The 27,832-nt window shown below is 38.6% G+C and overlaps 1 protein-coding gene across 1 annotated transcript in view; it reads right to left on the reverse strand.

Moving 5' to 3' along the window:
* Positions 1-2,679: 2,679 nt before the first annotated feature.
* The window catches only part of ablim1b (actin binding LIM protein 1b), an 83,246-nt gene continuing 58,093 nt past the window's right edge, over positions 2,680-27,832 (reverse strand). The window contains exons 9-26 of the mRNA XM_063003953.1: positions 24,237-24,314; positions 23,572-23,730; positions 21,899-21,946; positions 20,579-20,617; positions 20,173-20,208; positions 19,415-19,544; positions 19,047-19,139; positions 18,776-18,790; positions 17,443-17,535; positions 15,805-15,852; positions 11,779-11,864; positions 11,549-11,672; positions 10,342-10,406; positions 10,202-10,256; positions 10,085-10,104; positions 8,177-8,251; positions 6,606-6,686; positions 2,680-5,511 (exon numbers count right to left, since the gene is read on the reverse strand). Of these exons, the coding sequence (XP_062860023.1) occupies positions 5,398-5,511; positions 6,606-6,686; positions 8,177-8,251; positions 10,085-10,104; positions 10,202-10,256; positions 10,342-10,406; positions 11,549-11,672; positions 11,779-11,864; positions 15,805-15,852; positions 17,443-17,535; positions 18,776-18,790; positions 19,047-19,139; positions 19,415-19,544; positions 20,173-20,208; positions 20,579-20,617; positions 21,899-21,946; positions 23,572-23,730; positions 24,237-24,314 (1,359 nt within the window). The 3' untranslated portion in view covers positions 2,680-5,397. The remainder of the gene's footprint in view (positions 5,512-6,605; positions 6,687-8,176; positions 8,252-10,084; positions 10,105-10,201; positions 10,257-10,341; positions 10,407-11,548; positions 11,673-11,778; positions 11,865-15,804; positions 15,853-17,442; positions 17,536-18,775; positions 18,791-19,046; positions 19,140-19,414; positions 19,545-20,172; positions 20,209-20,578; positions 20,618-21,898; positions 21,947-23,571; positions 23,731-24,236; positions 24,315-27,832) is intronic.

Genomic DNA, 27,832 nt, shown 5'->3' on the forward strand with positions numbered 1-27,832 from the left:
CACATATGAATGCTAAAAAGCTACTGAAATGATAAAATATTTGAACTTGCATCATGTTTTTTGAGGCTTCATACCCACCATGACTGTTACCCTAATCAGTCAGTAAATGAATAACCTTCACTATGTGTGGAGAATGGTTCTAAAATGTACTTATTACTGACTTATTTATACTTGGGGAGTTTCCTATTTTATTATGTTATTATTGGTGCATGTTACCCTGTTGAACAAATGCTAGCCATTCAATATATTTGTTTTGTCAAATTACCCTGATATTTTTACTTACATGTTTGATATGATGTTTTACAGGTTTATATGATATTTGTGTCCAATTACACTGTAAACACATGTAAACACATTATTTCCTAATTACCTAGCTAAGCTATCTTAGTGCCTAATAGCATGCATGTTGTTACGTTTACATTATCATTCAGTTGGCAAAACAAAGTGTTTTCTTTATTATAAGACCATCTACATACAATTGTAGGATTTATTTTAAAACTTTAAAAGATAGGAGTTATTAGCTAAGCTACAGGCTATGTAGTTTGTGTTAATACTGCTCAAGTTAGCTTGCAGTTAGCTAATGATCTGTTTTGTTACTGTGGTATTTAGCATGGTGCTGAAGTGTTTATGCATTAATCTGCTTTTACTAATAAAAATACTTTCTGTATGTGGCCATCTGACCATAAGCTTGCTGGACATAGCGTTTTAAAACAGGGCAGTTGTAGCCTCGCATTCTGGACTAGTAATTGAAAGGTCACTGGTTCAAGCCCCACCAATTTCAGGTTGCCACTGTTAGGCCCTTGAGCAAGGTACTTAACCCTTAATTGCCTAGACAATATACTGTCACAGTACTGTAAGTCACTTTGAATAAAAGCATCCACTAAGTGCCGAAAATCTAAATGTAAAACAAGACCCCTTACACAAATTCCCAATTTTTTTCAGAAGTTGTTCATAAGGTTTTCGAGTGTGTCTGTGGTACATCATACCTATTAAGTCAAAACTATTTGTAAGGACAGACCCTGATGTGGGGCGAGAAGGCCTGTTTACCACTGAATAGCAAATGTATTAAATGGGCTTATGGTCTGGGATCTGTGCAGGATAATTAAGCTTCCCCACACCTAACCAGTCAAACCATGTCTTTATAGACCTTGCTTTGAATGCAGGGACACAGTCATGATAGAGATCTGTTAGCAATGCCTGTAGCTGACACACCTGGTCATCAAAGGTGTCCACATAAACACTTTTTACTAGTTAAAAGCATTTTAGCAGAGACCATTCTCAATTTCTGAGGCCAAATCTGAGAAAACGTTATAGTAAGCTGTGGTAAAATTTCTGTCCTGTTTGATTAAACAGGTCTTGACTTTTGCTTGTAGGGCCTGAAACCTAAAACTGACACTGAGTTTATGGACCCTATAGACACTTTATATGTAGACATGTCTGTGGGGGATGATATACACTTACACTGCAAATGTACTTAAACTAGGTGAGGTGAGAAGAGGGGAAACACAAAACCAACTAGGAATAGATTTTAAATGGAACTATGAAATTTTAAACAAAGTTGATTTATTTTACACAAAGTACCAAACCATTCATGGTAGAGAGCTTACAAAATGGACTGTGTGTGTGTTTTAGAATTGTGCCCTGTCACTTGAGATCCCAGACTGTGTCTGTTACAGTTTTGAAAATAGGAATGGTGGAGTGAATAGGCACAGTAATACACACACACACTACCTTATTTTATTGCTGCAACAGATTGTCTTTAGTGATAAAGCAGGAAGAAGTGCTAATTGTTTTTGAAATGGACATTAGTATGGTTATTATTTAAACATATTGCACATTATATTGCCACAATGCACATATCCCAGGCAGCTCAGATTTATGTGGTTTGTACATATCGCTCTGGATAAGACACTGTAATGAGAAGCTGTGTTTGTTTGGCTGACTTGGAAATCAATTACTTAAAAAAATTATACAATGCTGTTGACTAAACTTAACACCTTTTACAGTCAGTACAAAAATAGTAACTTTAGATAAACATACAGCGTCAAACCTTTCTCCATTGTCCTTTTAAAATCTAATTTGACTGCCATCTGAGTTTATTTTATTTTATTTTTATTCATGCTTCATCATGCTTCCAGGGTTACAGTGGGCCTGGTTCCACTGGGAAATTCTGGGCTCAAGAAAGGACTTCCCTCAACAAGTTATTAATACATCACAAGGCTATAGCCACCCCCCCCTATAGCCAATTATGTCTGTGTAGACGACTGGCCCGCCAATAGCACCGGTTGTAGACTAGCATAATAAACCCCTTCGCCACCTGAGTGTCTATCTGGGTTACAATATTAGATAAACATTATTTAACATTATAAAAGCTGTCTATGAATTAAAGAAATGCAGTACTGCTGATATCTTCTTATGTGGATGCCATGCAAAGATCACACCAAGGGCACAACATACAATGCTAAAGGATACAGCCAAAGAAAAAGCAAAGGACCTGTCAATCTTGAGGTGGTTAATGCGTCCACCATAAGAAACCAAACAAAGTGTGGTCCAAAAATAAATCTTTGCAGCAAATATGTTCTTTCACAGCTATGATGTTGAGGTTTTTGTGTTATACATACATACACAGACTCACTGCGACCCTAACAAAAATAAAACAGTGGTTAAACAGACAATGAATAAATTTTGATTGTATTTTATTATGATTTTGACAGAGATTGGACAACATTCTATAAGTAATTATTGCAGAACTACAGGTCATTTTAAAAGGGTATAAACCCCTTTCCTGCAACAGTGTGACCTGGTACCACAGTGTGTTTGTGTGGGGGGAAAAAAATCACTGTTGACATAAATACATGAAGTAGAGATTTATTACTCGTTTTAGCTTTTACATCGTCTTCATAGGTATTAAAACCACAAGTGTGCATGGGTATCAAAACCATTTTCTTTATTTCTAGCTGATCATTTATATACCTTTCCTTTTTATATATATAAAACTTAAATTTTTATATTAGCTATTCCTTTGTCATTCACCCTGTTGGTATCACAAGAAACTAATGAGTTAACAAATACCATCATCAAGATTACAAGAACACCCAGTGCCTATGAAAATGGCATTGTTTGGCAGCTTTATTTGGAATGACCGGTGTGGCCCTGATATCAAACCTACAAGTGGCAAAAATGCTATGGCTACAGCTCCGTCAGTCCCTCGGCAACACAGTGGCAGTTTCAAATACATACGCTTTATAAAATCTTTTACGCTTTATAAAATCAAAAGCTTTTATTTAATTGTAGCTTTAGTTAAAGTGATCTGCATTTGAAGATAATATTGCAGTGTTAAAATAGTGGTGGTGGTGGTGTGGGGGGGTCAGATTGTACTCCAATTCAGCAACTACTGAACCATTGCACTGATCTCACATGCTAGCATAATCCTGGCATGAGTCAAGAGATTGCCCATGAACAAGCTGGCTTTAGGCCAACAAGAAACACAGGATAGGATCACAGACCTCTGGATCATCATGGACAAAGCAAAAGAAAGAAACCAGTTTCACTGATTTCATTTGGTATTCAAATGGTACAGCATGACCAATTATGAATAACCATTCTTGAGATGGGTTTCCCCTCGCACCTGGTCCAGCTACTAAAGAATCTGTATAGCCAACAACATGCTGCTGTATGGAGAGCCAATCACACATCAGCATGGTTCAGTGTAAAAAAAAAAGGGAGTCAGACGATCTAACGTCTCAAGATTGGTGGAAAGACCATTAGCGATCTCAGGTATCCTGATAATATTGTATTATTGGTCACATCACCAGATGAACTACATGAGCTAGTGTGTCATTGAGAAGTCTACTGAAGTAAAATGCAGTAAAATGAAAATAATGATTGGAGATTATGCTAAACAGTAAAAAAGTTAAACAAGTGGACTCCTCCATATTTGGGAAGTAGAGTATCAATCACTGCAGAATGTGCTGGTGAGATGAACTCAGGAATGGCAATGAACAAGGTGGTGACAGTTAAATTGACAAGAATATGAAAAAAAAACAAGTCAATTAGCTTAATCACCCAGCTGTGATTGATAAAAGCCTTGGTCTGGCCAGTAGCCACATATGGATGTGAAGCTTGGACACTGAAGAGTGAAAACAGTGGAAGAAAGACAAATTCAGGCTTTTGAGAACATGTGCGTCATATAAGATGATGATGACCACTGAGCAGGTTTACAAGATGGCCAGAACAGTAAAAGGACTTACTAGAGTCATTACGCCTCGCAGATTACTTTACTTCGGGCATCTGATGAGGCACCCATGACCCAAACATGACAATATTAAAGGCAGTGTTATGATGACTTGTGGAAGGACTCAGAAGATGAGGAAGACCAAGAAAAAACTGGATTGACTTCACAACGTGGATTGCATTATTAGGGCTAGTCTGCTACAAGTGACATGAGACAGAGAGCATGACCCGTCTGTGCAAGCAGTCTTGAAAAGCAATGATGACATAGTGACAGGACATGACATAAAGAATGGTACTGTGGAGAATTGCAATGAGGTTTCCTCTCTGAATACACAACATAAGCCTGACCTCTAGAGGGGAATGAGTCCACAGCTTGTAGAAGAGGGAGCATGAAGATGAGTCTCTCTTTCTCAAAATGTCAGCATCAAAATAAACATCCGTGAGGTACAATGTGACCATTTGAAAAAGTCAAAAATAGAAAATGTGACTGAAAACAGGAGACAGCAAAGGAAGGATGGTTTATCTTATCTATTTTTTTTACTATCAGCCCAGCACTTTGATAAAAGGAGTGTCGCAGCAGATGCCTCTTTCCGATGCCTTAGGTTGTAATGCATTCCAGAAACCTGAATGGCCTGCTGAGGTCTTCTATGCTGCAATTAGTGCTCAGTCCTGTCATCTTCAGCCTCACGCAGTAGGTCTCACTTCCCCCATTAACAAACATCAAAAATCCTCGTTAGGGCCACAGCAGCAGGGGGGTACTGGAATTCCTCTACTTTTACCACCTAATAGCCTGTTCAGAGGAAGAACCCTGCCGATAGTGTTCAGCCCCCCGACCCCTTTCCCGAAAAAGATTACAGTTCAGTTTTATGAGACAGGCAGGAAGGAGTGCGAGAGGAGAAAGCTGTGCTTTTTTTGGCAGGTTTAATGTGAGTTTAGAGATGCTACAGTCTCTTCAGAATGGCTAAGTTGCGCTTTCAAAAAAAAACTTCCAATTAAACAAAAATGTTAATAACTTATGCCTGTGCGTATCATACTGTGGGAAGCCAGTGGGGGGGGGGGGGAAAGCAAAACTAAGCAAGACAGGAAAAAAACAAACACCAAAACACTAGAGCTATAATACAATATTGGATTGATTGATAAATTAAAACATGCACAGAATTCTGACTAGAACAGCTTGGCCTTTTTCTTCATATCGTTGCGCTTCCACAGAGGAAGTTTGTCAAACTCTTCGATCTCCATTCCAAAGACGTTGAAGAATATCTCAGGGGCCAGGTGACGCTGCAGAAAGAGAGATGTAGATTAGTAGAAGTTAGATACATTGCTAGGAATGTTGAGTGAATCACCTATCACAGTGACTCTCTCATGTACATGCAGCCCTTGCATCCATAGTGTAGGCCATTTGTTCCTATACTGTATATTAATGCATGTGTCTGTTGCCAAAAACTGGCTTTTGGCAACTGTTGTGTCCCACTGTGGCTCAATGTATGTGTGTATATATACACTGATTAGCCATAACATTAAAACCACCTCCTTGTTTCTACACACATTGTCCATTTGATCAGCTCCACTTACCATATAGAAGCACTTTGTAGTTCTACAATTACTGACTGTAGTCCATCTGTTTCTCTACATGCTTTGTTAGCCCCCTTTCATGCTGTTCTTCAATGGTCAGGACCCCCACAGGACCACCACAGAGCAGGTATTACTTGGGTGGTGGATCATTCTCAGCACTGCAGTGACACTGACATGGTGGTGTTGTGTTAGTGTGTGTTGTGCTGGTATGAGTGGATAAGACACAGCAGCACTGATGGAGTGAGAATAGTCCACCAACCAAAAATATCCATCCAACAGCGCCCCGTGGGCAGCGTCCTGTGACCACTGATTAAGGTCTAGAAGATGACCAACTCAAACAGCAGCAATAGATGAGCCATTGTCTCTGACTTTACATCCACAAGGTGAACCAACTAGGTAGGAGTGTCTAATAGAGTGGACAGTGAGTGGACACGGTACTTAAAAACTCCAGCACCATTGTTGTGTCTGATCCACTCATATCAGCACAACACACACTAACACACCACCACCATGTCAGTGTCACTGCAGTGCTGTGAATGACCCACCACCTAAATAATACCTGCTCTGTGGTGGTCCTGTGGGGGTCCTGACCATTGAAGACCAGGGTGAAAGCAGGCTAAAAGGTATGTAGAGAAAGAAGTAAACTAGTCAGTAACTGTAGAACTACAAAGTGCTTCTATATGGTAAGTGGAGCTGATAAAATGGACAGTGAGTGTAGAAACAAGGAGGTTTTAATGTTCTGGCTGATCAGTGTAAGGTCGAGAACGACTGTCCTACAGTGTGACTATAACTTGAATTACCTCTAGTCTCGTCCTGTCCACGTCCTTTGGAAGCTTAGCACGCCCTCTGTTGGTGACAGCAAGCATTTCATAGGGATATACCTTTACAAAAGGAGGAATCGTCTTGTTATGGAGGATGCTATGCAAGACATTTGCCAAACACAACGAATGATTGAAAGCAATGCTGGATGAAGGCATGATGTATTTTCAGAACAAACAACTGTAACACTTTCTATGAATCCTGTATGTGTAATATGATAGAAAGGCATTTAATGCATACAGTGATGCATGCATTGAGCTATTTACTGCATTGTCTGGCATGAACCTGTAAATGTATATGAATGTTATCGTCATGCATGTATAACTGCAACACAAAGACTGTAGTCATGTATAGTTTCAATGGTACCAAAAATACAAACTCAGAAGTAGAGGTACTGAAATACACTTTTTGCTTGTGGTTGGGTAAGTACCTTCAAGGTTTCTTTTTTTGTACCATATAGAAAAATACATATAAGTATATAAGGTTCACCAATATGTTCCCTTAATACAAAAACAGCACTTTCACATGTACTAATAAATAAACTAAAGTAACAAATAAGGTTTGTTTAATGTACCACACCAGTGACAAGCAAAGGTATGTTTCAGTATTTGTTTCTGAGCGTGCAAGACTTGTGAAAAATAGTAGAATAGAATAGAGAATGCATGGGAACTGGGGTCAGAGGACAGGGTCAGTCATTGTACAGTGCCCCTGGAGCCAAGAGGGTTCAGGGCCCAACAGTGGCTGCATGACGGAGCTGGGATTCGAACTCTTAGCCTTTAATTGATAGCCCAAAGCTCTACCCACTAGGCTACCACTAGCCTAAAAATAGTAATAACAATAGTAATAATAGTAATTGTATAGGCAATGTAAAGAATAAGATGCCAGTATGTTCTAATTTTCTTTTCTTGGTATGAAGAAACATATGCTTCCCATTTCTGTCAGTAAAGAGCTGACATGTATTGCGTGTTCACATGGGCTTCCCCTGGAGGCTTGAGCACGCATTATTGAGCATGCATCACGAGATAAGCTATCAGTGATTTTGAATCACTAAAAGACACATATGCAGTAAATACACAACACAGAATGAAAATGGCCAATGAAAAACAAATTGTATAATCACTTATAAATGTATGATGTTTTAATGAATTAAAAGGAACACTATGATGGAGTTAGGATGGTGGTGACTAAAGCAGCACCTTTAATAAAAGCAAGAACATGCAGATCTTAAGCCTCTTCAGCCAGATTTAGGAAAGGTGGGGATCAATGATCTGGAAAAATGTGAACAGCCCAGACACAGCAAGTCAGATTATTACATCATTTCACAGCACTGGAAGGAATGCAAAGCAGCACTGGTCATTTTTCTTTGTATCCCTGCCTATCTATCTCCTCCTATCTATTCTGTGCCAAAAGCCCCTTTTACTCTAGTAAAAATACTTGAATTAAAAATGATTGACATTAACTTAAGGAGAAACATCTGTGAGATGAAAAAGAACAGAGAAACATAACATAAAAAATAAATAAATACATTAATAAAAAAACATGGGATACTTGCTTTATGTTCCAAAATATTAGGCATTGACACTCCCCTGTCCATTCTGGGTTTGGGAAGCTGGCCATCTTGAATGGGCTACAGAACAAAAAGCAAATGTGATGCAAAAAGAAACCAAATGGACTTGAAAGAATGAAAAAGAAAAAACATGGGAGAACACCCTAATAATGTTTTTCTACTCATAAGAATGATTATTACTTACAGGCCCAGATTTAACATGGGTTTGCATGTGTAAAACTGTGTAAACATTATAATGGCAGCAAATAAATGCACACTAATGTACTAACATGGTCTAACAGGGTGTTGTTTCTTTTTCATTATTTTTTTTAAGTAATTGATGTCACATTGGTGTTTTACATCACATCTTAGTGTTAAATAATCAATGTTAACAGACTCATTTGGTGTCATTTATCAAACCATTCTTTGTTTTGTTTTATTAGAATTTTTACATCATGTTTTACACTTTGGTTACATTCATGACAGGAACGGTAGTTACTCATTACATAAGATTCTTCAGTTCACAAGGTTATATCAAACACAGTCATGGACAATTTAGTATCTCAAATTCACCTAACTTGCATGTCTTTGGACTGTGGGAGGAAACCGGAGCACCCGGAGGAAACTCACACAGACATGGGGAGAACATGCAAACTCCACACAGAAAGGACCTGGACCGCCCCACCTGGGGATCAAACCCAGGACCTTCTTGCTGTGAGGCTACAGTGCTAGCCACCGTGCCGTCCTATTAAACCATAAAATTATGTTAAGACTGGATATTGCATGTCTAAATTAAAAAAAGGAAGGTCATAATAAATTGATATATTAGACAATTTAACTTTTTTAAGTGAATTAATAATAGTTTTTTTGTTTTTCGGCTGCTTTGGTTAGGGATTGCCACAGCAAATCATTCATCCACATTTTTGATTTGGGACAGTTTTTAATGCCAGATTTAATTCCTGACTCAACCCTGTCATTTATCCAGGCTTAGGACTGGCACTATAAGTGCATATGTGTCCTCCTAATGGCTACGTTCACATAATGCCATGTGCCTTCTGTATATGTGAGCCAAGCCTGGGATTCGAACCCCTGGAACTCAGTTCTTAACGGCACATACCACGTTACATTCTTACTTTCTTGAGTATGAGACACCAATTGACAAATCATTCAGGTTGAATAGTTAGGTTGAATGTCAGGAACTGACCATTTTAAAAATGTCACAGACATGTCCAGCCTTGTGCCTGCATTCCGAAGTAGTATTCATTCTTCTTAAGCCCATTACATTTTATATTAATTTGGGATACCACTTATTTTATTACAAATTATATTGTGAATTACTTTTGGACAATTCTGCCAAACAAAAAAGAATAATGCATGTTTAGTGCTGCCGGCACACTGACTGGTTGTAAGATTTGTATTACTATTTAACACGTTTTCCAACATGTAATCACATTAAAAGAGAATTGATTTAAATAAATGCTGTTTTAATATCCCACCTTCATACAGCTCACTATTTTAAAGATCCTTATTATTAACATAAGAATTGTCTCTTTCCCTTAAAACCTAGTTTTTGCATGTCTGTTCTCACTTGCACAATTATTCTTTACCCACAAAATGGTCTCTAATAACCTGCACATTCTATATGACAGCAGAATCAAATCTGTACTGTTTTGTCTAGTAAATCAGAACTCAATAGTAAAACTATAAGTATATACATATTTCTCAGGATGTATGTAATGTTAAGACCTATCTGTCTATGCCCTTTATCTTGCTTAAGCTCTTTTTAGTTCAGCCACAAGCATGTGAGGGGGTGAGGAGCATTTCAGGCACAAATAGCATGATTTTATTCTTATGTGTTCCATGTGCATGATGGCTGATGCACATGCTCAGAGCAGCTGATCAGTCTGGTGTCTATAACTGACGTACCTTGAAATCTGCACGATAAAAAAGAATAAAATTAAAATTAGTATGACCATAAGTTTTACTTATTTCAAGTTCACTGGAATACAATGTAGACAATAGGCTAAATACCTCTCTGTCCTCCACAGACGTCCCCGTAACTGTTATACTGAGAGAAGTCTGTGGACTGTGGTTAGAAACAGACCGAAGACAGATGATTAATGGTGTGTAAACATTTTCGGTCTGTTCTTGGGCTTGTATGGCTCACTTACCCGATGAAGGCCGTTTCGTCCGTATCCTGGCAGAGAGGAGGTTTTGGTTGTTGGGGAGTTGGGATCTGCAGAGAAATTATCGATCAGTTAACAAGCATATAATACAATAGAATTTAAATATGCAAGTTCTAATTTATCAATAAATATGTATAAAAATCCTAAAAGTGGATTAAGGGGATCTATAACAAATTAAAAAGCAGTCATATATTTAAGCATGTCAAATTAGCTCACATAAAGCAAGTTATTTTTACTGTCTCATTCTTATCATGTTTTACATTTACTCTCATTTCAATTTCATTTAATTTTCTACCATCGTTTTATCATGGTCAGGGTCACAGTGGGTCTGGATTCACTAAGCGCAATGCATTAACATGCCACAAATAGGACGCAAATCCATCGCGTGGCCGGCTGGTAGCATCGCTGGGGATTCAAACCTTGAATCCCACTGATTAACCCTTTGATGCACAAGCTAAGCAAAACCCTTCTAATGCACAACACGGGTCAAAAATGACCCATATTCATCCATTCAAGAATATTTTCAGATACACATTTGTCAGTTTTTCATGTATTTGCTGTCTTAGCTAATAAAAGCTATCTATACTAGAATATGTAAACAGCTAGCAAGCAAATAGTATTGGACATATTCAAGATTCAGGAGCCTAATTTTTGGTTGTCTTTCAAAAGATCAGTAAATATGTTTTTGACTACAAACACTTACAAATGTCAGTAGTTCCTGTCAAATTCCATAGTAAATACATAAGCGTCATTTTTGACCCATGTTGTGCATTAGGAGGGTAGTGATACAAAAATGATTTTTATTAAAAAAGTAAAAAATATAAAACTGAAATAAGGATTTGTGATGATCAAAAACAAGTTAATTGAAAAATTCATGGAAGCTTGAATGACGAAATTAATTTATTGCAAAGATATAGAAAATAAAAACTCAGTTGGGTCACTTTTGACTCACATTTTCTATAGGAAATACACCTCTTTAGTTGTTTTTATACATCTATTAGCTGTGGTTAGGCCACAAAGTACATATTTTCTAAACCATTGGCTACCAGAAAATACACAGATAATGTTTAATTAGTTCTGTATTTCTGTTTAGTTTCATAGTTTATAAACACTGATTCATATCACTTTTTTATATCTAATCAAATGCATAGAAGTAATGATCAAATCTGATCATGAGAGTTTGTGTAAGTACCTGCAGTGCAGTTGGAGTGCTGAGGGTCGTACCGCTGAGCTGCCACAGTGCGAACGTATCTCTCTTTATTCAGATCCTTCTCCATCTCCTCCTTTAAAATGAGTTTTCCTAAACCTGACTGGATCTACAAGAGTGCAAAAAGATTATTTATTCTATTATGACTGACCAGTCTGCTCTCTGTCTAATTTATAATGATAGTCCCAGTCTCGAGTGTTTTCTGTGATTGTTACCTTGCTGAGATGCTGTTCTTGAAGTTGTCTGCGTTTTACTTGCTCCTCTTCGTTTTCATCTTGCGAACGACTTCTTATATCTGAGCCTGTTTTATATTTGGTAAAAAATGAATTAAACAAATAAATAGAACAATATTATACTTAATATTAACCATTGTTGTCACAATAATGATTCAAAATGTATAAAATAACAAAAATGATGGTAAAAAATTAAAAAATTTGAGTGTGGATGTGGCTGTTGGTATTTGTTAACATTAACTGTGTTTATTTCCTACACTGACTACTAGTCATAAGCTATTGCTGTTAAACTCTTTTATACTTTAAGCTCATGAACACAAAAATACAGCAATCAACATCATTTTGTCATCGTTATTGCATTCACTGGCTTCTGAGTGAACTGGTCTACCAAGATGAGCCAGTGATAGTAGCCTACCTACGGCAGCGTGGGAGGGAGGGCAGGGCCAGAAGTCAGTCTCAATCTTTGGTGTTTCATTTGGCGGGGGCGCTTGAGCGGCAGGGAACTTGGAAGATTTGATGATGTCCTCAGCAGACTTGCTTTGGGCTGCCATGGCAGCTGAATCTGAATTAGTATTTTAGGTATTTTGGTGACTATTTGACAAAGGCTGGAGGCAGATACAGTGCTGGCCAATGTAATCAAAGTATAAAATTACAGTTACTGATTTTTTTGACACAAAGTCAAATTCAGAGCTTTCGACTTTGTTCACAAGTAAAAAAAGGTCATAGTGATTCCTAGACGATCTGTTCAGAATATTACCTGCAAGAATTTGAAATGGATGAATTTACAAGCAAACCGAGTACAGCTCCATTAGGAACTACAGAACAGTACAGCTCCATAAGGAACTATAGAACAGTACAGCTCCATAAGGAACTACAGAACAGTACAGCTCCATTAAGAACTACAGAACAGTACAGCTCCATTAGGAACTATAGAACAGTACAGCTCCATTAGGACCTATAGAACAGTACAGCTCCATTAGAAACTATAACCAGTATAGCTCCATTTGGAACTATAGAACAGCACAGCTCCATAAGGAACTATAGAACAGTACAGCTCCATAAGGAACTATAGAACAGTACAGCTCCATAAGGAACTATAGAACAGTACAGCTCCATTAGGACCCATTAAACAGTACAGCTCCATTAGGAACTATGGAACAGTACAGCTCCATTAGGAACTATAGAACAGTGCAGCTTTATAAGGAACTATAGAACAGTACAGCTCCATTAGGACCCATTAAACAGTACAGCTCCATTAGAAACTATGGAACAGTACAGCTCCATTAGGAACTATAGATCAGTAGAGCTCCATTAGGAACTATAGATCAGTAGAGCTCCATTAGGAACTATAGATCAGTACAGCTCCATAAGGAACTACAGAACAGTACAGCTCCATTAGGAACTATGGAACAGTACAGCTCCATTAGAAACTATAGATCAGTAGAGCTCCATTAGGAACTACAGAACAGTACAGCTCCATTAGGACCTATAGAACAGTACAGCTCCATTAGAAACTATAACCAGTATAGCTCCATTTGGAGCTATAGAACAGCACAGCTCCATAAGGAACTATAGAACAGTACAGCTCCATAAGGAACTATAGAACAGTACAGCTCCATAAGGAACTATAGAACAGTACAGCTCCATTAGGACCCATTAAACAGTACAGCTCCATTAGAAACTATGGAACAGTACAGCTCCATTAGGAACTATAGAACAGTACAGCTCCATAAGGAACTATAGAACAGTACAGCTCCATTAGGACCCATTAAACAGTACAGCTCCATTAGAAACTATGGAACAGTACAGCTCCATTAGGAACTATAGATCAGTACAGCTCCATTAGGAACTATAGATCAGTAGAGCTCCATTAGGAACTATAGATCAGTAGAGCTCCATTAGGAACTACAGAACAGTACAGCTCCATTAGGAACTATGGAACAGTACAGCTCCATAAGGAACTATAGAACAGTACAGCTCCATTAGGAACTATAGAACAGTACAGCTCCATTAGGAACTATAGATCAGTACAGCTCCATTAGGCACTTCAGATCAGTACAGCTCCATTAGGCACTTCAGATCAGTACAGCTCCATTAGAAACTATAGAACAGTACAGCTCCATTAGGCACTTCAGATCAGTACAGCTCCATTAGAAACTATAGAACAGTACAGCTCCATTAGGCACTTCAGATCAGTACAGCTCCATTAGGCACTTCAGATCAGTACAGCTCCATTAGAAACTATAGAACAGTACAGCTCCATTAGGCACTTCAGAACAGTACAGCTCCATTAGGCACTTCAGAACAGTACAGCTCCATTAGGAACTATAAAACAATACAGCTTCATGAGGAAAAGCTATATAGCTACAGTAATTCTGTTGTACTTTACAGCCAATGCCACCAGCAAAAATCTAAACTTTTAGACTTTAATTTTAATGTTTACATTTATATTTATGTATAGAAGTAATCTCACAATTGGATCTTTAAAGATCATCGCTGGAAAGTGGACATAAAGCTTTGATATATTTGGCCAGCACTGTAAATCATACAAAATATAGAAAACTGTATTCAGCAATGTGCTGTATTTGTAGCTTTTATGCTATTTTGAAAGCAGAATGCAAGGCACTTAAGCTTTATTAGTTGATTTTAGAAGATTCTGCAGGCAAAACTTCATGCAATTTTACAGTATTGCCAAGTATTGTAAGTGGTACAGTCAGAAATGTAAAAGAGGCATAACCAGAAGCGTAAGAGTTTTTAAGCTTTTAGGTCCGAGGAAGTTGTCAGTAAGGAAAGAAGTGAGAATTTGAGAGAATCACACCAGAGCGGAGTTGATCGTTTCAAACAGTACTTACATGAGAACAAGGAATATGCAGCCACATACGCCACAACCCAATATTAAAGGTGGAAATGGTGTCAACATAAACATGAACACACGTGTCAGAGAACGCACATACAGTACACACATTATACAATCAACTTAAAAATCACAATTTAAATCAGGCAAGCATCATTATTACTGTAACTTTTACAATTATACTATACATTAAATTGCTCACTGCATACTTGATTAACATATTGATTCTTCTTAATGAACATATTATTAGATTAAATATGAAGCCTAAAGCATAATTAATAGAATAAAATGCCTTTATCTATCGTATATACATGTACCGTGTACAGTACAATGAAATTCTTTTTCCGCATATCCCAGCCCATTTGGAAGCTGGGGTCAGAGCGCAAGGTCAGCCATTGTACAGCGCCCCTGGAGCAGAGATGGTTAAGGGCCTTGCTCAAATTCCCAACAATGGCAGCATGGCAGAGCCAGGATTCGAACTCTCAACCATTTAATTGATGGCCCAAAGCTCTACCCACTAGGTACCGCTTAAATACCATCTCATGTTGTAAATCCAGTGCTAGGTGAAAGTTGCATTTACAGCATTTAAATGACAACTATGACCAAATACAATGCAAACAAATGAGGGCTAAAGACCTTGCTTAATGGTGTGGCTAGAACTAGCAACCTACCATTTACTAGTCCAGCACCTTAACCGCTAAGCTTCCACTGTTCTAAATTACCTACATATATTGTATTGTTATGACTTAATGTTATAATTTTTAATCTCATCTGTAGTTTATTGTTTTCATTGGCTAATCTAAACAAGTACATTTATTTTTTGGCATTGTAGTTCTTATGTATCTCATCAATGGCCTTGTTTCCCTTGATTATCTGTGCATTTAACCCTTGCATATGCAGTTGCTTAAAGCTAAGTCATAGTGAGTACATAAATAGAGACAGGGTGCTTATTTTGACTTTAATCAAATAAATGCCAGTATGTTTTAGTATTGTTTCCATAGATATGAACTGGAAACAGGTAGATTTACTCCTGACTGAACAACCTGTCTCGTTCTGCTGGGTATCTTTTATGCAATATGTTTGAATTTTTAGTAGGATAATTGCATGTGAAAAGTCGGGAAAATAAGTCAGTCAAATAAAAAAGACATCCATACCATGCTGCTTGTAGATGGGTGGCTTTCTGTACATGTTTATGCCTTGATCTGGAATGAGAAAAGAATAAGTATACATCAGCACAAATGCAAATAAGTGAATGACTTGATAATGTAAAATTAAGCCTGAAAACTAAATGTCATGGCAGTTTTGTAGTTGTAATTATTCCTGCTACTGTTTTTGTAAAAATAATGGTTGGATTAGATTGTCCTATTGGAATGCACAGTTTCGTCTAAGATTCACTCTCCTGGCTAACAATATAAAACAGTGGTGCAGAATTTCCTCCTTTGTTCATCCATGCACGTGCAGCAATGAATAATTTCACAGTGCTGTTGAGTTTGAATGGCTCACCTTTTCTTCTCCAAACATACTTCTGGTCATTGTCAGAATACATAATTTAATCATTGTTTTATGTGCCCATAAAACTCTGCATAGTGATTACTAATAACATTAAAGCTTTAAGGCACTGGTTTGTTGAAGAAGACGCTTTATATCTCCTAAGGTGCCTTTCAGATTTCTTTGTAGATTTAGCAGCTTCTAATTCATGGAAGAACTATTTGTTCTAAAATGTGTATAGGACTTGCATGACTTTCCTATTTGGATGTCTGTTAAAAACAGGCTATTTACATTTATTGGCACAGTAAAGTCACCAGCCGTAGTTTAGGGGCCGTGTCACAAGTGCCATATTTTAAACTACTACACTAAGTGCTACCAAGTTGATAATCCAGATCACTGTGTGTATATCTTTGACCCAGCATATTTTCACTGTCATTTGTTGTCTCTGGCTAATCTAAGCAAACCTATTCAATAGTCAGCAAGCCAAGTCTATCCTAATAGCACTGTTTCTTTTTTTTGGCATTGGAGTTTTCATGTTCACTGGTCTTGTTTCCCTTGATTATCTGTGTATTTAACTCTTGCATATGCAGTTACTTAATACTTAGTAAAAATTTGCCATTGTTTATTTATTTATTAGGATTTAACGTCATGTTTTACACACTTCAGTTACAGTTCATGACAGAAACTGTAATTACTCCTTACACAAGATTCATCAGTTCACAAGTTCAACGTCAAACACAGTCATGGACAATTTAGAATCTCCAATTCACCTCACTTGCATATCTTTGGACTGTGGGAGGAAACCGGAGCTCTCTGAGGAAACCCACACAGACACTGGGGGAACATGCAAACTCCACACAGAAAGGACCCAGACTGCTCCACTTGGGGATCAAACCCAGGACCTTCTTGCTGTGAGGCGACAGTGCTACTCACTGAGCCACTGTGCCGCCCCCATTTGCCATTGTAACAACAATTCTGACTGCAATAAGTACAAACAGATAGAAAATAAGGCTTACTTTGATTGTAATCAAATGAATGCCAGTCTGTAATAGTACTGGTTCTATAGAAATAAACTGGGAACAGGTAGATTAACTCATTTCTGAACAACCTGTTTCATGCTGGGTATTTTCTATGTAATATGTTTAAATAAAATGTAACCAGAATGTAAGATATTACACAATGACATACATTGTACAAGAATACACAACAATAATACAGATTAAACATGAACTACTGAGCTGGGAGAACACACTCAAACAGACACATACAAACATACACATACTTTCGGAGACATTTGCTCCTACCTGGGACGTGAAAATGTTTAGGGGTCAAAGAGAGGGTCGGGGTGGCCGACCGAGAGGACATTGGGGAACTTCGGCCACTCGATGGCGCAGTGCCTCCAAATGAGAAGCAGAAAAGTAGCAGAAAAAAGAAAACAGGAAGGAGGGGGTAAAAGTAAGCAATGCTAAAATATATTCCTGCTTGTGTGATGGACAAACAGAGGAGGGTTTCAACAAAGAGGGTGAGTGTGGAAGATGAAACCTCAAAGTGTGTCCACTCTGCATGAGAGGACAGAGTTGAGAAACATAACGAGGGCACCAGTACAGAGACACAGCATGCAACATCAGGCATTAAATTGCTGCTGTATCTGCAAAATGTCCTTGTATTCAGCGGGATAACATTCAGACAAGCCATATTCAAAGAGCAGGTAAAGTGCAAGAAAATTTTCCAAAACTTAATAGTTCCTTATCTGAATAAGCTGCCCAGAAAACACTTGGGCACATACTGACCCTCTGTGTAAACGAAACCAGTTTGAAATAATTTAAAACTTTACTGAAATGTTTTTCTTTTCTGCAACAATTTCAGTTTTTTTTCAGATGCTTATAGTGTTTTTAATATACTGGGATTATACAACCATTTATAGTATTTGGTGATTTAGAAAAGTCTACAATGTCATTTAATCTTGTAGCCTAGGTTCTAATTCCTCAGTTGTGATTATGATCACTTGGAACAGTGGTCTTCCGCCAAGGTTGGACAAAAAACCCAAACTGTTACCTTATGCTGACATGAAATCAGTCTAGATAGTCAGATGCCATTCAAAAACCACCAAAAAGCAGGTCTGCTATTTATTAGATCATGCTTGATACTAATATTAATTGCTTAGTTTTTTTTTCTTTGTGATCAGCAAATTTTAATCAAGATTTAAAGTGCTGATTTTCTTAAATGGCAATTATTGGAATTATAGAGCTCTCAACAGAAGTAAGTATTAATCAAGGTTAAGTATTATGTGTTCCAATTTCAGAAATTATGTAAATTGTTGACTTCAGTCACTAACTCTGAATATGGCCCAGGATTAAAAGTTGAATGGCCTGCAGGTTTAAAGGTTTAAACCCCTGCAGTATTCACCATTGTGATACAGGTGGATGGCAGGACAAAACTTGAGCCAGCGTGCACTATAGTGAAAGTGAAACAGACAATAAATAGAGAACGAACATGCCACAAATGCACCATCTAATGCTGCATAAGACCAGAGACACGATATAGAGAAGCCACAGTCACAGAAGGGACATGCCCCACATATGCCACAGACAAAAGCACGTTTCACGCAAAGAGACCAGCCACAAAGCCAAGACATACCTATGCAGAATGAATCTGTAGAGAGGACAAAGGCAAATACGCATTATACAAAGGTATTTATATAGTAGTCAGCTGCGCTTAATGGTAACTAAATGCAGCTTTCAGCCTAACCATACAGAAGGCCCCCATGCCATGCCCGTCTAACAAGTTCAGAATTTTTTGACTCGGCTCCATATACAAGGGACACCAACAAACTATGAAGAAATCCCAATTCATATCATTCCTAAACTAGAGCAGTCAGTCCAGTCAGGGAAGAGGTGGGGGTTCTTACCTTTGTTATGGGGGAGAAAGTGATGTCGGAAAGGGGAAGTGGGGCGGTTGTCACAGTTGCTAGAGCGCAAAGAAGAGCAGAGCTTCAGCATTCCTGCCAGGTGCTCAGAAGAAAAGGAGAAGGAAGAAAAGGGTGTAGCAGGACAGACAGGAGAAAAGGAAGCAAGGAAAAGAAACATGAGCAAAGCAGGGAAAGTAAGAGGAAACGCAAGAAAGGGCAAGGCCATGAAGAAGATGGGTAGCCTATAGCAATGCCATAGATCCAAGAAGATGGCCACACACACACACACACTCCTATGCATCCATTTGCCAAAATGTTCAACCCTGCAGTTCTAAAGGGAGTGAAAGGAGGATGTGTTTCACGCTCACCTGGTCTGTGGAAGTGTTGTGGCATCTTGGACAAAGTGGGTATGTAGTTATGGCGGCTGTACAATGGGGAGCCAATGGAGCCCTGGCTGGTGGATCTTTGCATGATGCGATCTCTAATGTCATAGCAGCCCTGGCACACAATCCATACAAAAACCCTATTACTTTACATACAATTGCAATATTATTGTTTAAATGTGTGTATTAATTACTTTCTAATATATTATAAAACTCATAATAACAGAAAAACACATGCCAACACTAATAGTACACAAACCATTGCTCTTTTTATGCACTTTCTAAGAAAGCTAATGAGGATGTGCAGATCCTTGACATAGAAGAAAGTACACCTGAAAGTACATCTCTCACCATCTTACAACACCATAATTGCAGCTATACCGCAATCATGTGTGAAAGGCACATATGGCCATTGTAATTAATGGTCATTTTGTTTTGCATATGGACCTGATCCTCGATTCCATTGTTATGCAATGGGCCGGTTTTGGTCGTTATGCAAATCGGCTGCATATAAGGTTGGGGTATTCACCACCAGCTCAGACTGAAGAAGTCACTTGGATGAGTGACGTAACGTACAGTATCTCCACACCAAACTTGTGTCCAGATGAACTGATTCAACTTTGTGGATTTGTATACCTGGATTATTGAGCATGCATCAAGAAAAATGTGTTTGTCTATTATTATGACCTGAATTAAGATCAGACTACATGACTACAAGATCAGACTACTTAGCAGGTTCTTACCTCAGCTGATGGGGTGGGAGACAGGGTCCTTGGAGACTGGGGGAAAACATTCTCTTTAATAACATTTTCAGAGCAGTAATTACAGTGTAAACAATAAAACATTTTCAAAAGGTAGAAAATATTAGAATGTTATAGAATATTAAAAGTATGAACAATTAACAGTGTGAGGTTTGTAAAGTGTTTGATATTCTTTACACAATCCATCATATATTAAAAATGCTTGCAAGACAGAAAAAGCAGGAATGAAGAGTGATTGACAAACAACACACACTTGCGACCTACATGCGAACACACAGAACATGTTTTAAAAATAAAAAAGGCAGTTGAATGAAGGAGAACAAGCTTCGGAGGATTGAATTGTGCTAGTATTTATTCATGCTTGTTTAAAGATTCACTGCCAACTTACAGTCTCTGCTGATATAGGGGAAGGGTCTTGTTGGATTGTCTGAGAATGTCCACACAAAACATTCCGTCACTACCAACAATTACAATGTTTTTTAAATTTTTTTTTAATATAAGGTTTATTTTACATGGAAACAAAAGAAATAAAAAACAAAATGCATTCAGATTTATTCAGGAGTTCTTAACCTAGGGACTGGGAGCCTAAGAGGGTCATGAGAATAGTCCAATAATTTTATTTGAGTGGGGAAATAAATTTGCTATTTCTAAGATCACAACTGATTGATCACTGATTGATTTGATTACTTACTTGATTACAGACATTTTTTTCTACTGATTGGTCAAATTCCTAATAACCAGCTTATGAAATTCATTCTTGCAGCCGATCCAATGGAGCACTATTTAATATGGGTGTTAGAAACATAAATACTAACAGTATGTGTTTGGGTGTGTGTTGGTAATAGGGTAAGGTGACAGACAAAATTTAGCAATAATACTCACTTTTAGCCACAAAGCTGATGTGGCTCAGGTTTTATACCACCAAGCATAGGCTACACTTCATTACACTTATTGAATTAGTTATTTGGGATTTTTGTAGCTATTTATCAGTTGTATCAGGTGAAGCTCATGTCTAGTTGTTGTAAAAACTTGCAGCTACCTGAACCTGATTGATAAGATGCCCAGGTGGCGCAGTGGGATATACTGCTAACACACCAGTGCTAGGATTTTGAACTCTCTGAGTATGAATCTCAGCTATGGTACTGGTCAGCTCGGCACCCCCTAGCAGACACGATTGGCAGTGTCTGCAGCAGGTAAAACTGTCCACGAGATGGCTGAGTGGGAAAAGACCGGACTAAAAAGGGGGTGGGGTTTGCAATGTGTAAGAACCCTTGTTAGTAGCCCGTGGTGCCTGTATAGAAGTGGAGGAACGCAGAAATCAGTGCGTGGTATGGGAAAATAAAAAGATCTGGTCTTGCACAATTTTTACACCAGATGCCCTTCCTGGTGCAATCCTTCTACTGTTACATGGGCTTGGGACCAGCACCAAGGGTGCTCTGACAAGTGCACTTCCCAGTGGCTAGACTTTTTCTAACTAAAATGAGGTTCAAACCCTGGACCTCAGAAACTATGCTGCTGTTCAGAATTCATTTTTTAAGCCACGCCACCATGCTGCTTGCTATCTTTGTGTGTCTCCATTTATTTACTATCATTTTTTTAATTAAATAACAGTAATTTTACCTAAGACATTTAGGCTACTTTACCCACCCCTGTTTGTTGATTAGTTCAGAGACCAGACATGCTTTGGTGCAATCCTGCATACACTCACTTTGACATGGCCTCTGATGAGGGACTGGTCACCTGCAGTACACCGGGACTGAAAAAGGAGGGACAGCCTACAGTTACAGAATCAGTCTGCTTCAAAAGTACAGTTGTTTTATATACATATTACTTGTTTTATTTAGTAAAATCTAGAAACTTTAGTAAGATCTTCCTGTTGTGTTGTTTTCATGATTTTGTTCTACCCCCTGTATGCTGATACGCCAATAGTAATTTGTCTGTGGTCAAGAGAGGACACTGTCGCACAACTCAGCATAGACAAACCAAGCACAGGCAGGTCTAAGTAGAGCATGCCCAGTTTAATGCGTGAACTGCAATTACAGCCAGTGTACACCACATTCAACTTCTTTTTATGTGCAAATGTAACGATGCAGACATAAAACAATGTGCATATAACACATGTACATTACATGGATTAAACAGTACATTGTAACAGATAGACATAGCTCATGTCCAAGGTAATAGGTTTGGGGACTGAAAGGGTCAGGCTGGGTGGATATGTGGGTCTGTAGAATAGGAATGGAACACAGACAAAATTTCGGGGTCACTGGTTGACTGTGGCGTATACAGTATACTGTACTAAGTCAAAGTTTGCATTCCATGATTACCAGCCTATATTATTTAGAGAGCAATAGTGCCACAAAATACCACAGCTGTCTGTGACCAGGAGTTCAAGACAAGCTGATTGGCCTTGCTGTTTAGGTGAAAGGAATTACTTGAATGTCTACTCTATCAATCAATGCCAAGTTCCCCAGCATCATACCAACTTTTTAATGCTATCAGCAAAAAAAATGGTTTTGGTTGAGCGTGTAGCCACTGATGCACCACAGCTTTTACATCATCATCACATGAAAATCTTCTTCCCCTTAAAGCTTCTTTAAGTGTCCAAAAAGGTGGAAATCAGATGGCCCTAAATCCAGACTATAAGCTCTCTCTCGGTCTCTCAGACATGGCCAATTACTACTAGGGATGTAACGATACACTCTACCCATGATGCGATGAGATTTACGATACTGGGTTCATGGTTTCCCGATCTTTTAAACTAAAATTTAAGACAAAGTTTCCTTTTATTATTTCTTAAAAAAAAAAAAAAAAAAAAAAAAAAAAAAAAGTATCTGTGCTTATCTTTTATTTATCTAAATAATGAATGCCCTTTTATTTCTGTGGTAGGTACAAACTATGCAAAACAATTTTGAATTAAGCCCAATTTGGCTGAAAAAACCCCCCGAATCTGGCAACCAGGAGAATAGCGCCAGTGACGTCAACCAGGCGAGGTGTATAGCGCCAGTGCCCTCTGCTGTTTAAAGTGAATATTAATTCATTTTACATGTCAAATCAATTTGAATCTGGGAATTTTTTTGAATCGGTTATTAACTGTCTTGTGGTGCATCGTTCCATCACTAATTACTACTCCTCCCGCCATCACCGTTTCCAACCAAAATATAAAAGTACAGAAACTTTTTGAAGATCCCTCGTATTTAGTAGTCTATCTGAAAACATTAAATCCTTTTGATGCAGCTAGCTTAAGTTAGGTCTTTTAAAACTTTAGATCAAATCAAATATGGCCACAGTTTATTTTAAAGCTGTAAATTTTCTTCATCAGACCCCAGCCTATATCTAAACCAGTATTATATGGGCAGTGGACAGACTAGACAGTAGTACCTCTCCAGGACTGTGTCTGCCCTGCCTTTCCAGGGTAGATGTGTTGGACTGCAGAGACTCGTAGGATATCATGTCTGGACGCTCTATTTCATAAATGGCCTTGACTCTGGGGATTGCTGCTAGGTCCTTGTAATCAATGATCTCATTGTCTACTTTTGCCTGGAAGAAGGAGAGGTGGAAAAGACAAAGGGAAAAAGGGATAGAGGAAATAGGATAACACAGATGGAGAGACATACGGAAAGGAAGGAAGGTCAAGCTAGGGGTCAAACAATTCCACAATACATCTGAACATAGTTACACCACTTCACACGGGTCAACAAAAACAGAATAAGGACCGACTCTCACAATGTCAGCATGCTAATACTGCATATGTCTATTTTACTTGCATTGTAAAACATAAAGGTACAGCGTTCATTTAATCTATGCAACACACTTCCATTTAAATCTTAAATAATATTTGTACAGATTTAGATGTATGATGACTGTATGGTCAAACTCAAGGCAAATGTATATAAAGTTATTGTTTAGAGGAATAAACAATTCACATTCTGGACTGTTGCTTTCCGTGAGTAATGCTGGCTTTGAATTAAAATCCATTTGTGAATGAGAAGTGATTAGCTCGAATTGGCTCAGGGAGTGACGGGGCGCTGGTGACAGTGACTCACATAGATGGTGTGACCTGGAGAACCCGGGATGCTGGAGCCAGGTCGCGAACAGATACTCTCAGATGAAGTTCTTGTGGGCTGTGGGTGAACAAGACTTTGTGTTAGTGAGCTGCAAAACACAAATGCACCAACAAATGTGCACCCACATGCACACACTTAAAGGAATATTACAATATTAAGAAAATTTGAATTATGTTTGTAATCTATATAAAATGAACCTGAAACAGCGGCAGATCATGATGAGCAAAAAGTACTGAGAAAATAATTGTAAAAACTTGTTTACTTAACTTTTATTAATAAAGAATTGATTATAATGATTAGTTTTTTGGCTAACTTCGGAAAGAAGCGAGGAACTAACTTAGATTCCCAGGACTCATGTAGCTGTGCGGCAACCTCTCCAACCACCACCCAAAAACAGAATTGTTCTCTTAGCTTTGATATTGTTATTGACCTAGCTTTGAAATACTGATACACTATGGCCAAATATATGTGAATTAAAGTATTGAGTTTCAGTTGCTCCAGTTTCTAACAGGTGTATAAAATAAATTAAATAAAATACAATTTATGCTGGGATGAATTGAAAAGTCGATGGCAAGACGAGTATTTTCTTCAAAAACATCAGTGCCTGGACTGAATGTACACAAATTTCCACATACACACACTACAATACTGTAGACAGTTTTCGTGCATTGGCTGGTATAGCCAAAAAAATGAAAAAGGGTGTAAGTTCATAATAATGTCCTTGTTTTGCCGCTCAGTTGTCACAGCGGTAAAAAGACACGCTGCAACCAGAGCTGGATTCTGAGTACTTCGTATCGAATCCAGCTCTGTCTCACCGGTTCGAGGCTGAGTGGCTGTATGAGCAACGATTGGCCGGTTGCTCAGTTGGGGGATGGGACAAAGAACCGGATGTGGGTCTCTCTGTCAGAATGCGACTGCGACCTCTGCCGGCTGATTAGAGGCGACTGCACGGAGATGAGGAAGAGTGCCCTTAGGGTGTGTCTCTCCGCATGCAACGCTAGGTGGCGCCACACTCATCAATGTGTGGGTGGCAAAAATGCATCCAGCTGCTGCCCATGTTTCGGAGGGGATATGGGTTAGCTTCGATCTCCTCGGTCAGGGCAGGGTTCGGCATAGATGGAGAGAAAGCACGATGCAAATTGAACAATTGGATGCGCTAAAGGGGGAGAAAAAGGAAAAAAAAAATACAAATAAATAATGTCCTTGTTTTCAGTCAGGTGTTGCATACTTTTAGCCTAACAGCGTACTTTAGATACCTCAAAATTCTGGTGATTTACAGTCTAAATTCTGGTTTTATGGTATTATAACAGGGCGGCACGGTGGGTACACAGCAAGAAGGTCCGGGTCCTGTCTGTGCGGAATTTCCAGTGTCAGTCCAGTGTTTCCTCCGGGAGCTCCGGTTTCCTCCCACAGTCCAAAAACATACAGTCAGGTTAATTGGAGACACTGAATTACCCTGTAGGTGAATGTGTGTGTGTGTGTGTATGTGTGTCTGCCCTGCGATGGACTGGCGCCCCGTCCAGGGTGTTACTGTGTGCCTTATACCAATTGAAAAGCTGGGATAGGCTCCAGCACCCGCCGTGACCCTAATTAGATAAGCGGTGAGTAATTGAGTGATAACAAGTGAGTGAGTTATAACAACAAACATGTCGATTCTTCTGTCTAGAAATGTAGTTTTAAAGCTTAACATATGAACAGCATTGATAAAATAAATAATCTAATAAAATAAATGGATAAAAGCTCCCTACTATAATACATTTCATTCTTTGTCTGTTTTACCACTGCTGTATCCTATTCAGGGTCACAGTGTAGGACAGGTCACATCATCAGTCCAGCATGGGGCAAACACACACAGGGCAATTTTGTATCTCCAATTCACCTCACTCGCATGTCTTTGAACTGTGGGAGTAAACCGGAGCTTCTGGAGAAAACCCACGCAGGCATAGGGAGAATATGCAAACTCCACACAGAAAGGACCTGAACAGCTCCACTGGGAATCAAACCCAGGACTTTCTTGCTGTGAGGCGACTGTGCTACCCACTGAGCTACCATGCTACCCTATAATACATTTACATATACTGTATAATAATTTACAAATTGTAATACATTTAGTTTCTGTAGTGTAGCGGTTATCACGTTCGCCTCACACGTGAAAGGTCCCTGGTTCGAAACCGGGCAGAAACAATGGTTACCTTTTCTGCAGTTTCCTTCGGGATCAATAAAGTGTTATCTCATTTTACACAATTGTTTATTCACTACCCCAACAAGTGCCCATATATTTTTCATATTAAATATATTAATTTAATATATTAAATTAGTTATTACTTACATACATTTATTACTAAATGGGTTATTTACTTTCTCAGTACAGCAAAACACAATAAAATCATTGACCATGGTAATCAGCCATATGCTCATAATACTTTATTAAGGGATTATGTTAAATAAAATATATGCTTTATTCCTTTAAGCTTAAATGACACGATTGAAGCACAAGCCAATGTTTCAAAAGCAGCACCAACATTTTTTTACATGTCTGCTTTATATCATGTTAAAACATATGCAGGCCACTTCATGCTGCCATCCATACCTCACAGTTCATGCAGCATGGTGCTTCAGATATGGCTCATACAGCTCATGTCTGGTTTCAGCAAAGCTGTTGAAGTCAGAATGACATGAGCTGTGTCATGACTGGTATGTTGTTAAAGTCTAGAATACATTTAGTATGCCATCATAATAACAATTTTCTATCTCTTAGTCTGAAAAGTGAGCGCATAGCTGAGTCATGATTATGCGATGATTATGCGATGAGTCTGACTGCTTTCACCCATATTAAGGCCAGAGGGCTGCAGCCGCAAGCCTGCATGTGGTAGCGAAATGATACACACACACACACGTAATTAGGAGGTTCTAGGCTGGTGGAGTGGGTATGCTGCCCACAAGCTGCTCACACGGAGCTTGCCCTGCTCAGCTGCCACTAGCAGAATACAGTACCTGCCTTTCTGATTGGTGCAGTGAGGTTACAGAGGGAGGGAGGAGCTGTGGAGGGAGGAAGAGGAGTCACAGTGATCACACACTTTGACATATTACCGTGTGATGCACCTTAGCATGCACTCATCCAAGCCTGTTTACCATGCGCTTATATCTACTGCAATCCGACATATCACAGTCACGGTTTCGGTCTTCACGACTCGTTCCTGTGCGTGCTCAGTGTTATTACAAATTGGTCAGCAAATTATGACAAACTATTTACTAGTAGGGCCTGACCATTATGGAAAATAAATGTCATTTTTAAGATCTAAAAATGAAAACAATTCATGAGCATTATAATGTTTTCTTTTCTTTTTCTTTTTAGGGGCTGCATAATAGGAAATTTAGGATGGTTTCAAGAGCCCTGAACCAAACAGCCGTCCAGAAAGATGTTCCCAATTTTCCTCCCAATCTAGTCGTATCCAATTACTCTTTACTGATGTTAATCTCCACCCTGGTTGAGGAGAGCTGAGACACGTGTGCAGTAGCCAACTGCATCTTTTTACCTGCACAAGGCAAGTTCATATGCAGATGAGCTTGGTGTA

This window comes from Trichomycterus rosablanca, chromosome 10 (assembly GCF_030014385.1).
Source record: "Trichomycterus rosablanca isolate fTriRos1 chromosome 10, fTriRos1.hap1, whole genome shotgun sequence".
Lineage (NCBI taxonomy): Eukaryota > Metazoa > Chordata > Actinopteri > Siluriformes > Trichomycteridae > Trichomycterus > Trichomycterus rosablanca.